Here is a 15,034-nt window from a genome sequence, read left to right as displayed (position 1 = left end):
AAATACAAACAAAAAAGCACATATTAATATTTCTCAATTAATTGATAGATGAGTTATGCTGTGAATTATAGCAATTGATTTGCCATTACTTATCCTGTCCTATACTCCTACAGTATTACCTAATTAGTGAAAGTGCTGATGTAAAGCATGAGAAATTTCATAAGGACTTCTGTGGTACGGTACTCCTGTGGTACTCCTGTGGTAATCCTGTGGTACTTCTGTGGTACAAATTTTTACATAGCTCATGAATATTCATAAAAAGCACTCTAGATTAGAAAATAAATATATGACTTAAAAAGTCAAAGTATTAACGATGGAACTTACTTTGAACTGTATGAATGATTGTCTAATTATGTTATGTTATTCCCAATATCATAGATATTGTTATGAAAGTGTAATTTCACATCTTGATAATAAAGTATAATCGAGTTAGTAACCATGCCTTAATGCTTTACGGATAGACGGCCATATATATATATATGTACTGATACGGTCGATGGCTACATAGGAATAGAATATGACTATATACGATCTATTATAGGACTAGATTGGCACTTGGCCATTAGACTCTCGTTTGAGGTTATATGTTAGGAGTAGGATAGGTTATTAACTAGGGCCATGTTTGTACTGAAATCCATCACTCACCTATCAGGAATATTCCTTGATATGTGACTAAAATTCTCCCAGATTTTTTTTTTCGAAATGCTGTGTGGTACTGCCCTGTGGTAATGCTGTGTGGTAATGATCGACCTGTGGTACTGTCCAGTGGTACTGTCCCAAAATACCACAGGACAGTTCCTGTGGTACTGTTCTGTGGTACTAGTCCTGTGGTACTGCCCTGTGGTACGTCCCAAAATACCACAGGATTTCCTGTGGTACTGCCCTGTGGTACGTCCCAAAATACCACAGGAATTCCTGTGGTACTGTCCTGTGGTACTGTTCTGTGGTACAGGTCCTGTGGTACTTTCCTGTGGTACTGCCCTGTGGTACGTCCCAAAATACCACAGGAATTCCTGTGGTACTGTCCTGTGGTATGTCCCAAAATACCACAGGACAATTCCTGTGGTACTGTCCTGTGGTACTTTCCTGTGGTACTGTCCTGTGGTACTGTCCTGTGGTACCGTCCTGTGGTAATTACCACAGGAGTACCACAGGACTTTTTCGTAAGGGGAAAATGCCATATTGTAAATTAGTGATTTCATTGTTGTGAAAATAAAAGGTGTGTTTAGTTCATGTACGATGTACTTTATTAATACTATCGTGTGTGCCGAATGGTGTATGAGTAGGAGCATTTTTATGTTATACTATGGTATTTTGCTTCAGCAAGACAGCAAAGATGGACAACAAAAAACAAACCAAACAACCAAACACAATTAACAATTTTTTTAATGACCTCGAAGGTGTTAGCATCTTTCGTAATACCTCTTATTTTCTCCAGAACTCCAATGGAAACATAATCTACTTGATAATAAAAAAAGACATAAAAACATCAGTGATCCGGCATCTGCACAACTGATTCAGATGACAAACTCCTGAATGTTTGTTTCTGTCTTAAAAGGAAATTCCAGACGATTTTCATAATTTTACATCATGTAGAGCCTCGTACATATCGATAGTGTCATTCATAGATTTGTGGAATTTGCTGTGGTCCTTGAGCATATAAACCAATACTCAAGTAGGGCCTACTATGAAAAACCCAGAACATAAATTGCACCGAACGCTATATTCATCCCCCTACCCATTACCATTTATTTGTGATAGACATTGTTTTCACACTTCGTATTTTGTTTTTGTTTTTGAACTCGCATCATCACACCCTAATGGGATGACGGAGTTAAAGGGATGGAATAGTTTTGGTTGAGATGGGGGATTCAGATCAATTTAATTTAAGTTGCGAGATACCTAGAAACATCTTACGAAATACACTTGTAGTAAAGAACATACGATATCTAGAGGAATTCAAAGTTTATTTGATGAAAATCGGTTTTAAAATGACTGAGATATCCAAAAACAAAGTAAAGCAAAGTGGTTGAAAAAAAAAGAGTAAAAAGGTGAGTCCAATCTTTTATGAGGACCTCTTGTTTTCGGGCATATCTCAGCCATTTCAAATCCGATTGTTAAATTCCTTTAAGAAGTCTTTGCTTTTTCATATTTCATGGCAGGCTTCTTATTATCTCGCAAAAAGGTGTCGGGGCCGGTGCTCCGTTTATGAAAGGAGGGGGGGGGGGGGGGGGAGGAGCAGGTAACTCTGGTACCGCTGGGTTTCATCAGCTGACGAAGCAGCAACAAAAACAATAAATGTAACAGTCTTACCCGCACATTTCTAGTGCCACTTCCGGGTTTCATCAGCCGACAAGCAAAAAAGCAAAAAAGAAGAAGAAGAAAAAAAAAACGGCCTTCAGCTCAAAAGTGTGGGAAGGGGCAAGTGGTTAGATCCCATATCATGTACCGGTATTATTATTTTTTTTTTGTAAATGGGTGGGGGGCAAGTCACCCCCCTGTTCCACTGGTGTAGACCCTGCACCTGTAGGCCCCCATCTCAACCATAACTATACCCATCCCTTTATCAAATTCAGTGCAGAAAATTCGTTTTGCTGAGGTTGTTCAATATGAATATAATATATGCATGTACAAGACAGTGTTTACCTTGGTATGCCCACCTCCCTGGGGGGCGTTTCATCAACGAGTTCGTCGGGGGTTTTCACCAACGAATTTGCTATGAGCCAATCAGACGCAAGGATTTACACTGACAACTGTTAAAAGCTAATGAAATCCTTGGTCTGATTGGCTGATAGCAAATTTGTCGGTGAAAACTCCGACGAACTCGTTGATGAAACGCCCCCCTGGTATGCCCTCCTTCGCCGTGCACGTGTGATGAGTACCGACCGTGGTAGTGTACGAGCATGCCGAGTACGAGTCGTCTCTTTTGCACGCACGTGGATGGATAGCTAGCTACAGCTGATACACACATACCAAGGTCTGGCAAAGACAAGGTCTAGCATTTGCGAGAAGCTCCGAGACCCGCGTGGCGTGATTTGGTTATATCAGTGTAGAATCTCCTCACACTTCATTCATTCGTCAAACATGCAAGAAGTGGATCAATTGTCAATTATCCTTAGGCGGATTAAACTGACGTAGACAAGATGTTTGTTATACTTTTGTCAGTTGAGTGTGTTAACAAATGAAACGATTTCGCTCTCAACAGTGATTTACATACGTGGGACTACACAAAGTTATGCGGATAACGAGGACTCCTTCATCACAACAGTGATATTGTATACATACGTGGGACTACACAACTACACAACGCAGATTACGAGGACTTATAGTAATGCTGCAAATCTAAATTTGCCCTGTAATTTCGTCATTTCATGACCATGGGGGATAAGAACGTGAAGTCTACCGATGCCGTCCCTGGTAATGGAGTGAAAAGAAAAATATCAGCGGTGGACACAGGAGATGCAGACTCAAAACAGAAGCCACATTCGAAACGTGCAAAAAAGAAGTTGCAGAGCGAGGTTTCTAGTGGGCTCAGTGCTGTAAGTTACCATTGAAATTAGGACCTTGATCTGTCTAGACCTAGTGTCATGATGAAAGGAAATCAAACAAGATATACAGTAAAGTGTCAGTTAATGTTTGTCATCATCCTGTTTGTAGCTGTCACTTTTAAATCAAAAGCAAGTTCTCATGACTTTAGCTTTCTTTACATGTCCCTATCACTTTTTAGTATTTCTCCTTGTTTGTGTTTGATGTGTGCAGATCGCCAAGACGATCAATGGCAGTGAGGGAGAGACTACAGCTCGGCCTGACAGAAAGAGCTCTGCAGAGGAAGCATCAACCATCAAGAAAAGGCAGAAGGCATTCCAAAAGATGAGAATGGTTGGTAATGATTTCAGTATCAAATGCTCAGTGATGAGATTTAATATTGTTTGAGGTCAACATGAGAGTTCAGCAGAGACTCCAACCCCAAGCCCCTTCTGATCGGGAGATTCTCCCGCCTGAAACCCCTAGCAAATGGGAGACTCCAATTTGATGTGCGCGAAGCACGAAGTTCCTTGCGGCCGGGGTCCAGACCCGCTTAAGGACCCTGGAAGCTCTAGGGTTCTAGATGCTCTCTCGTGCTATCTAAGGCTTATTTTTCAACATACAATGATATGAAGTAAGAAATTATTTCAAGCGGGAGACGCAGAGCCAGGGCGGGAAAAATTAACTCTCAAGCGGGAGAACGGGAGATTTTGCAAAAATGGGCTTTCGGCAGGAGATCTCCCGTCGAAAACGGGAGAGTTGGAGTCTCTGGTTCAGTTGAGTTTTGATGAGTGTTATGTAAGAATTTTTAGCCAAATGAATTTTTTCAATACCACTTCGAATGTTGCACAGTTTTTTGTGGGTTTTTTTCTGTTTGTTTACCCTTGTAGAAAATTAATGGTTATATCTACAAGTAATTTAGGTCAGTAGGAAAATATCCAAATTTAGACAAAACATCATATGCATGAATTGTCATTCATGACAAGAAAACAACATTTTTTTTTTTCTGATGTAGCCATTCTTCACAATTTTCCATCTGAGAGTGACTGAATTTTTAGTTTTCAGTATGTGTAGAAATTAGTCAGTTGTGTAAAATAGTGTTGTACTTTTATTCTTCAGCAACAGCCAAAGCTGTTTTTACTTCCCTGTGAGAGGACGAAGAATGGTAACTCATCTTCAGCTGCAGAAGGCATGAAGCAGAGCAAGATTCATCTGACAAAGAGAAGAGAACCAATCTCCCTTACCGAGGTCATGTATTTACTGCAGTATGGTCTCCTTGGGAACAGCGCCAGCTTCCAACCAAGGTACAATGTATGTAGAGAGAAACTGGGAGCCAAGCCTCCTGACTGGAATCACTATGTGAATAGCTACCATGTAGACACAATGACTCCATTGGGGGGGGGGGGGGGGGAATAGTTACCTGATCAGTCAAGCCTTATGCTACCATTTATCTTACATGAGAGCACTTTTTAGTTGTTTTGCAGAGACTCCAACTCTCCCGCTTTCGACGGGAGATCTCCCGCCAAAAGCCCATTTTTGCAAAATCTCACGTTCTCCCGCTTGAGATTTAATTTCTCCCGCCCTGGCCCTGTGTCTCCCGTTGGAAAGGATTTCTAACTTATTGCCATCGTTTGTTGAAAAACAAGCCTTAGAAAGCATGAGAGAGCATCTAGAACTCTAGAGCTCCCAGGGCCCATAAGCGGGCCCTGAACCGCGGCCGCAAGGAACTTCGCGCTTCGCGCACATCAAGTTGGAGTCTCCCGTTTGCTAGGGGTTTTAGGCGGGAGAATCTCCAGATCAGAAGGTGCTTGGGGTTGGAGTCTCTGGTTTTGGTATTGTAAATGAAAATGGAGTTTGCAGTATTTATTTTCTGTCATACAAATATGACAAGATTTTTCCAGCACATGCTATAAAAGTGGATACTTTCACTTGAGTGATTTTTTCGTGTTTAGCCTAGTAAGATGAATTTTGTGTGGTTTTAATTCCGCGGAATCAGGACATCAATCACTGGAAAACATGGCATGCAATAATATATTTTGTGTGCTTTTACATTTGCACTAGTCTGGTTTCACGAAATGTGCAAAAATTTCCACACCGAAAAATGTTCCGCTTGTACAGTACGCTGCCACTCAGAGATTATCACCATCCCTGCTGGACGCACACACATATATCTTGTTGAGTCCCTTCAAAACTTACCAAGTGTTTGTTTCATCAATGCTTTGATAATCAGCTTTGCCTTTAGGTGTCAGTTTTGATGGTAGCAAATGAATATGTTAATCGCAGACTGATGTCATGTCCAAACCTGTCAGTGCCGTATGAAATAACCAGAACTTAATACTATCTGCCTGCCTTGTACATGTATATGATGCTAATAAGTTATGAATGAAAAAGGGTGAAATTATTTGATTTTGAAATTTGAGCCTTGTCATACTGCAAATGTGAATTTTAAGAGTTTCTTTATATAATTGTTTGATATGGAACAACTCTCAAAACTAGGACTTTGGTTGCCCTTCATTGCGATATTAGCATTAGGATTCATTCTCTTATCCGTGCTTCTATCTCTTACAGCTGGTGTAAGTTGCTGCGAGTTGCTAAAGTTGCCAAAGTGGTGTTGATTATCCTGAATGGTGTTACCAGCAGAGTCTACAGAAGAAAGCGACATTGCTTTCCAAACATTGCATCCAAGTCTCTTGTAAGGCACACACTCTTTATGTTTATTGTAATGTACAAGTAATGTCCTCATACAGCATGAATAATATGTTGTAATAATGATGGCTGTTATAACATCATGCTAGTTATAATGATGATGCAACCTAAAAAATTTCAGAAGAACTGCTGAAATGATAGTCGATTGCCAGCAACCCTTTCTGCATTATCTTTCTGCTGACTGCACAATGATTTCTTGAATTCTATTTTCTACATCAACAGAGACTCCAATTTCAAGCATCTCCTAAAATGGAGATTCTCCTCTCTGGATCCTTTAGCAAACTGGAGACTCTGATCCTGCAAATATGGGCATAATGTCATGTGGGCGTAGTGCACATCACAAGTGCAAAGCATTGCTGGGATCCAGGAAGCTGTAGGGGGTTATAGGTGCTCTCTGGTGGTCCTTAGCCTTATTTTCAAACATTTACCCGTTGAGGATGGTTTGATTGTGCTACAACACGCATTTCACATAGACACCTGCCCACATATACTCTGGACTTGTCCTCAACGGGTTATGAAACTAAGTGAAGTCTAGTCCAATGACAAACAGGAGAATATACACGATTGCTTAAGTTGGAGACACTTAGCTGGAACAGGAAAAATTCAAATTCAAGTGGGAGAGCAGGAGATTTGCAAAAATGACCTCAAAAGCAGCAGAGTTGGAGTCTCTGTATCAAAATATATTTTGCTGATGGGGAGACAAGACCTTGTGTCTCAAAAGTGTAAGTGATCAGGAGAGCGGAAAAACAAACAAACAAACAAACAAACAAACAAACAAACAAACAAACATGGCAGCCAAAGCACTATAACACATGGGATTGCCTTTTTTTTTTTGACAAGACGTGGTGGCTTTATTTTAGGGGTGAAGACAACTAGGATTTGGTCAGGATATCACTTAAGTGATTATTTCAAGATCAAAACAAAAAAGTGATTTTCCTCAAAATTTGAAATTCAAGGTCTTGTCACCCCATCGATGATATGTTTTTGTCGTTTGTTTTTTTTCCTGCACAAACACTGATGCAACAGATTAATGCCTTTCTTCTCTTCTTGTTGTTGCAGTCTGTCAAGCTCATCCCAGCCTATAGTTACTTTGCAATGCTTCAGGACATTCTCTCCTGCCACAAAAGCATCAGCAAGATGAAGCTGCAGGACATCAGACGTGTGATGGGTGAGTGAGGCCTCAAAATATCTTGATATCCCATGGGCTGGTCGAATAGGCTACCTAGTTGGCATGGCAAACCAACAAATAAGTAGCTATTTTAGGAAATGCACCCATCATTGCAAGCTTTTCATACTTTCTGTCAAATGTTTCATATAAATCTTGATTTTTTTAAAAGAATAGTTCATACATAGAAGTTAAAAATTTTATATTTGTTGTGTGCTGTCCTTAACCCATTGAGGCAGCTGATTTTGCTACAACACGCATTACCCATAGACCCCTGCCCGAGTATACTTGGGACTCGTCCTCAACGGGCTAACAATCCCACACTGTTATGTCATTATCATCACACTAGCCACAGTAACTTAGATGAGCCATGGCATATTTACAGCTCAGTTTTGGATTCTGTGTCCTACCATTGACTAGCTGAAAAGAAGAAACGGAAAGCTGCCGTGAGTCTGCCTGTGAATGGAGAGCTGGAAGGAGGAGGAGCCAACGGGGAGAGTGAGGGCGGAGACCCTCCTCCTGGTAGAACCCAATACCTGCTGGGGTCAGACGAGATGGAGAAGAGAGGATTCCCCAAACCAGACTCTGAAAGTTTCGTCCACACCAACCATGTTGATCATGTGACTGACAATAGCCCCATCTTTGGCATAGATTGTGAAATGGTAAAGTTTAACATGTCATGAACTCAATTTATGTTCTCTCATCTTACATTCAAAGTATGAAATTTATATGCTGTTGGATGCTACATAGAACTGCTTGCAAAACCATGTCTGTAGTTTGCTCTGCGGCTTGTGAAATAGTCACATAATCAAGTGAAACCTTCTGTCGACCCCCACCCCCCCCCCAGAATCTTGTAAGTAATGGTAGGTGTAGTAAAGGTAGTATTGTAGGGCGATGCAGAGATACTGTTCACTTGCCACTTATGAACAGGATTTACCATTTTCAAGTTTTCCAGCATTTTAGTTTCATGAAAAATTCAACAAATCGAGATATGATATAATCAAGGAGGTTCTAGAGAATGGAGTCACAACCGTCTTATTCCCTTTGCTAGATGTTTGAAGCCGCTGCTCAAAAATATATGAAGCGTGTGCTAAACAGGGTCTGCCGTGCAGATACGAAGACAATTGACTCGTGTCTCATTGCATAATCACCAGCCACTTTCAAAGGAAGATATGTCTTTGTGATGGTAATTACTTTTCGCTATCCCTTCTCATAAAATGTAGGTGGTACAGACACGAGGATGGGCGAATAGAAATCGAGCAAAAAATGCTGAAATAAAGATGAAAATTACTCGACTGGGCATACCCGGGCACTAATCTGATATATCTATCAATAAAGAATTATACTTGAGGATTATTCCATATTATTTTCACTTGTGGAAATTAAGCGGAAAAATGATAAAACCAGCTTTCTAGGATGGTACAGTTTCAAACATTTTCACATGATACAGCTCTGATTTACTCTTTTGCGCAAATTTCTGGATGGAAATGACTTTTGTTTTACATGCTTTATCATTAATTGAAATTTCGTTTTATTTAATAAATGAATAAGCAAAATAAGGCCAACATTATGATAACATTCAAAATGAATCTTCCGATTGCTCAGCAAGACGGCGGCTTGGAACATTGATTTTCAAAGGCACAAGTGCAGCTGTGGAATTCTTTTGTACATCAGTAGAAATCTGACAACTGTTTGAATAATTACAGCCAGTTGCAACTCCAGTGTGTATAAAACCTCCTTGATATAATACAAAATATATGTATACCATCTCTCACTATCATTGTCTCTCAGATTTTATCACAGGACATGGGAGCTGATAGTATAATTCCATTATGTGGGAAATACTGTTCTAAGAAGAGAGCATTGCATGTACTTTGCAGCTTAAAGTTAAGAGCACATAATATTTTCAAGTATCACATTGAATAGTACCAGTAAAAAAAACAGAATGCCACTATTTTGAAATCCCACATAGGTGATCACATCAGCTGGATCAGAACTAGCCAGAGTGACATTAGTGGACGAAGAGGGAAGTGTGAAGTACAACTCATATTCCAAGCCTCACAATCCAGTCAGGGACTATGTCACAAGGTAAGTCGTGCTAGATACCAATATACCATCATTTGCTTTCATTTTTCATCTGACAAAAATGGCTGGATAGCCCATATTCAGCTGCACTAGCTGGTCTTCCATGGGGTCCAGTTGTGAGTGCTTGGGGTGGACCACTTCACTGGGTTGTAACATCTCCTGCTTTTTGTGATAAATAAATGAAACAGAATCTTTTATGTGCTTGGGTTGTGACTTGCTCACACATGGGACCTCCATTCATGTCCTATCCGGGTGACAGAGTGTTTTTCCTGTGGTGGTGGTGGTGGGGGGGGGGGGGGGGGGGGGGGGGGGACATGATAACACAAAACATTGCTCGATAAGACTCGCTTGGACTTGAACCCGCACCTGAACCCAAGTCATTCGATTGAAAGGCAGATATGATGCCAAACTAGAGTACAAAATGCAATGTGCCAACCATAATCAGACAATTTTTTTTCTTTTTTTTTCCTTCCTTTGTGATTGTAATTTTGGTTTTGCATTGTCCTAATGTTATTTTGTTTTTAGTCTTTTTGTGCACTTAGAAACACCAGTATAAAGCACCTTATAAATGCAATTATTATTAATATTATGATTATTAAAATGAGATGTGTGTGCATTATTTTTGTGTTGCAATGTGCAGATATAGTGGCATCACCAAAACCATCCTAGACCCAGTGGAGACCCGTCTCAAGGATGTACAGCAAAATCTCCTTCAGCTGCTACCACCAGACGCCATCCTGGTCGGTCAGGGGCTGGAGAATGACCTTATGGCTCTGAAGGTGAGCAATGACTTCACGAAGATAGCCAGTCTGTCCCCACGGACTCTCTCGGATGACCCCCAAGTGACCACATAATTTATGTCAGGAATTGAGATCAGTTCTGTTTGTTGGATATTAAGAGCAGTCATCTTAGTGCTGTGGCCATGCTTCAGGAACAGTTTTTATCCTGAACATTGATAGAAATGAATCTAGCACAGTAGTATTTTCATGTGTCAGAACATGGCATGACTTTATGTGCCTGTTCTAAATTGCCCATAGCAAGTTTTGCTTCATTACTCTTTTCTCTTGAATAGTGTGTATTAGAGTTTTTGAAACTTTGTATCAAATTTCTGCTTTTGTTTCACTGTCTTCATTCAAATTCAAACAACAACTTTACAAGAAGTCAAACAACATCTTTACAAGAATTCAAACAATGTATTTGATACCTTCTTATGTGTGATGAGGATTATCAATCCATAGTGAACTCTTCACTAGAACTAGATTCCATATTTTTAGAAAGAAAAATATTATGTAATTGTGTATTTCTTTCACTATTTAATATGAATGATATCAATTGTACAAATTTTAGTTTAAAAAATGATATGCTGTTTAATGTGATTTTTAAAAGTAAATTGACTAAGTAATCAAGTAAAATGAAAATAAAGTAAATATATTTTAAAAAGTAATAATCCCCAAACCCATATTCCTCTTGTTATGCTGCATAGCAGTAAGCAAATTTTGCAGTTTTCTCTTCATTTTGCCAGTCAGCACTGATGAGAATATTATGGTTGTGCTTTAATCAATTGATAGGTACGAGGTTCAGGCATGTTGTCTCTAAGTTTATATGACCATAATGGCACAAATTTGCCCTTTTACCAGGGAATGCTTTGCTTCCTTTCTTTTCTAGATCTACCATCCACACTGTGTGGACACTAGTGATATGTTCACTGCTTCCAACAGGAAGGTCAAGCTCAAGTATCTGGTCAAGGAGTATTTAGGGTATGTATTGGTCAACTTGAGATAACTCAAGTGACCCTAGTTTTGTTTTGTTTTGTTTTTTGTTTTTGTAGTTGTCTTTTTCAGGACAGGTGCATTAAGATAAAAAGAAAATAAAACTAAAAAAGAAACGTGTGTCCTGTTTACTATCGATGTTGCTTGTACAGGACTGAGCAACACGAAAATAAGAGTATTGCCGGGATTTTCCCCGCACTCGTTGACTTGAGGCTCTCAAACATTTTTTAGCTGAAAACACAATGCAGTGTCAGGGAGTATTACAATAAACAGTTAATTTGACATGTTTACACAAATTTGCATGTACTGTACTTCCATCAAAGTCTATGCAACATGTTGCTTCACAGATGTAAGGCAGCATGGCTGACTTAGATGAGACACTTGAACCGTGTTGATGAGCATTTTTGTGGCCGTGTGTTTTGTTTTAATGAAAGAGAAAATATCTGTGGACTTACACCAGGTAATGAATGTGGGATTTTCTCAGATGGGACCACTGAGTCATGTCAAAGATAATTGATTTGGCGACTTTTACATTTGATTTGCACAAAGAGTGTGTGTGCAATGACATAGGAGGAAATATCAGAACCTCTCGATCAATGCGTGTGTAATTTTTGACTGTATAGACTGTAACCATTCGCCACCATCTCTTGGAATCTGCTTTGTATTTTAGTCGTGACATCCAGTGCAGTACGTCGGGTCATGACTCAGTGGAAGATGCTCTGGCAGCCATTGATCTCTTTAAGCTCAAGCTGTCCATGGGAGACAAGCTGAGGAACTTCTACCGAGAGGTCAGCACAGGACCGGTCTTCCAGCAGAGAGAGAGGTGAGGGCATGAGAGATTGGTTGCCTTGGTAACATCTGCCATGGTGATTTTTGACAACGCTGTTGTTTTCGTGTACAGATATTTTCGCGAATGAGGAGGTCACAGGCATTTTCGCAAGATCTTGTTTTCGCAAATTGATGGCGATGCTAACGTAAATGCACTATTACCCTAGGGCATGGAAACCTTTTCGCATGTTGTTGAATTCGCGATCCAACTGTGATTCGTGAAATTCGTGAAAATAACAGCTTATACAGTACTTGTTTGGAGAATTTTTATCCATGTGGCTTGTGGTAGTTGAATGATCGATGATTTTGGTTTGAACAATGAATGAAATTCCTCATGCTCATTTATTTCTGTGCTACCATCTGATGGATTATCTTTATCCTTTTAAAACAGCAGCTGATTTTCAATATCAGTTAATCTATCCATAGATGCCGTTCCATTCTCTCCCATCCATGGAAAACCTATCCTTGGAATGTACAGCTTTTACATACATGTGTATATGTTTGCATTTAGCAAGAGAATGTGCAATATTCCCATTATAAAATGTTTCCTGAGTGTGTAGTTACACAAAGTATTGTGTGAAGATGAGAAGTGTATCCCTGATGATGTAAGTGATGTTAACTTTGTGCCATTCTATTCTCAGCATCTTTGAGACAGCAAAGGAGCAGCAAAAGAAGACCAGTGCCCTGGACAACAGTTTCACCCTCAAGAAGTTCAAAAAGGAGCCAGTAAATTGCATTGTGTGCTCAAATGACAAAGAGGTGAGTCTATGCCTTACTCTGTAGACCTATTCATTTCTATAACACTGTAACTTACACCAGCCCAGTTATGGTTGAAATAGACATTAATAAAAAATAATTATGATAAAAAACTCACCGAAACTAAACAGGTCTATTCTGCACACTAAATTCATGAAGTATTTTCTTCGTATTTAGGAAAATCTGACTCTCCTCTGAGCCATATATTCTGCTATCCATGTCCAGATTGATTTTAAATTTGTATGTAACAGAGTAAATTATGAAGATATCATCACTTCCATGATGGCAATGTTTGTCATTATTCAAATGTATGTTTGAGAAATTTGTGATAACACTATCCATCCCATAGAGCTCAGACAATAAACTCCAATATCCATTTCTCTATTCTTTTCCTCTTTAATTGTGATTCTATCCCTGCATTTTGACATGATCTGTGGCTGCAGAAAGACTAAAATTAAACACATTATATGTTATTGATTTCAGAATGTCTTTTCATAGCTGAGCCTTTATTTGCTGAAACACTGGTAGTGTCCTCTTTTTTCTTCTTCTTCTTCTATTGAGTGCTGTTTGATTTCGTTTGATGTCATGCTATTAATTGTAAATTAATTTTCCATTCTTCTGTGACTTTATTCCACTAGATGGTAAGGAAGGCTCATTCTGCAATTGCGAAGTCCGACTTTGTTCACCTGCAGCTTCATGGTTACAACAATCTCATACAGGGGAGCACAGTGAGAGATGAAGATATAGAGGTGAGTTGTGATTTTATGTTCATTGCCGCCTGCTCATGTTTTGTCTCCATATAAGTCATGATATTGTGCTGTCAGTTACAATAAGAGGGTTGAGAATAAATGTACTTCAGAGCAAGAAGACATCTCACATTCAGTAGAGTCTCAACTTTACAGAAAGTTAAGACATCATTTACAATATGAATATGTAAAAGACTGGTAGTATGTATACCTGAATTCTTACTACAAACTGTTTTTTATAGAGCAGACAAATGGAACTTTTGTTTGTTCAGGTCTTGCAGCTTCAGATTTCAATTGATGGAATGTGCAGGAAAATAAATTTTAGGCTTCAAATGTATTACAAATCAGTGTGAGTGAATGCTTTAATATGCAAATGACTCAGAGCTGCCAAGTCTCCCTGATTCTTCAGGAGACTTCCTGGAAAGATCAATATCTCTTCTTGTTTGTGTATCAAAGAGAATATTTATCTCCCTGATTGAGGCATCATTTCTGCCCTTTGACGTGCACATTCAGCTCACTGCACACTACGCGACTCTGCCATGGTTCATTTGACATGTCAAATTTGTACGACCATTTGTGGACTTTCAGTCAATCATGCTACAGTATGAATATGCACTAACGTGCACACCTGGGGCCCGTTGCATAAAAGTTACTATTATGGTAACTTTGCCATCCATTGGTAACTACCATGGCAACAAAACTCAAAATCAAGAATTCCATGGAAGTTACCACTGGATGGCAAAGTTACAGTACAGTTGTAAACTTAGGTATGTGGTCTATTCGCATTGTGTGCGATGTTGAGTCTTGCGACTGGTCTTGTGACCCGACTTGCCTCCAGAGTCATGAGACTGGTTGGAAGTATTTCCCCGTGTTCTTTGAGAACTCTATGATTTCAATGGGTGACTGTTAGCAGCCCTGAAATGTGCACATTGTATTACAGGAAATGTGAGCAAATCCTCAGTAAGTTTCCCCTCCTTACTCCCACAGTCCACCCTGTCACTCATGGACGACCGTGTCGGTGCTATCGTCGAGTCCCTGCCTCCAAACACTCTGCACGTTGTTGTCATGCCGGGCTACGTGGAGAGGCGAGACAAGGCGGGGTCCACGCGAGGTGACTACAGGACTAGGAATGGACGCTGCGTGGTGGGACTGAAGTTAGACAAGATAGTCTTGTCAAAGAGCAGATAACACCAACTTGGCCTCGTCATGTGACCTGTTCTATATCTAACTTTGTTTAGCATGTGGGTCAAGGGTCAATGTAGCCACCGAATAAAGTTACAGCAGTGGTCACCATTTGACAAAGTTTGGAGACAGCCTTAACAATGGTAAAATCGTTTTGATGTCAGTAATGTGGGCAGAGGTGTATGCATTGTACAAGGGTATTTGAAGTTCACCAACGTCCAGACTTAAAGCACGATAGTTGTTTTTGCTACCTGGCAAAGGGTTAGGGAGAA

General features: G+C 39.8%; 1 protein-coding gene across 1 annotated transcript; it reads left to right on the top strand.

Moving 5' to 3' along the window:
• Positions 1-3,377: 3,377 nt before the first annotated feature.
• On the top strand, positions 3,378-14,768 carry LOC139722920 (uncharacterized). Its single transcript, XM_071634202.1, has 13 exons — positions 3,378-3,539; positions 3,760-3,879; positions 4,645-4,829; positions 6,094-6,217; positions 7,291-7,399; positions 7,817-8,058; positions 9,369-9,484; positions 10,122-10,260; positions 11,147-11,238; positions 11,921-12,073; positions 12,720-12,837; positions 13,473-13,583; positions 14,568-14,768. Exons 1-13 carry the CDS (start codon positions 3,378-3,380, stop codon positions 14,766-14,768), a joined length of 1,872 nt encoding a protein of 623 aa, XP_071490303.1.
• The last annotated feature ends 266 nt before the right edge of the window (positions 14,769-15,034 follow it).

This window comes from Diadema antillarum, unplaced genomic scaffold (genome assembly GCF_040938485.1).
Source record: "Diadema antillarum isolate AM-2024a unplaced genomic scaffold, OU_Dant_1.0 scf00000177, whole genome shotgun sequence".
Classification (NCBI taxonomy): domain Eukaryota; kingdom Metazoa; phylum Echinodermata; class Echinoidea; order Diadematoida; family Diadematidae; genus Diadema; species Diadema antillarum.
The sequence above is the reverse complement of the archived record's forward strand: the minus strand, read 5'-3'. Positions and strand labels throughout refer to the sequence as shown.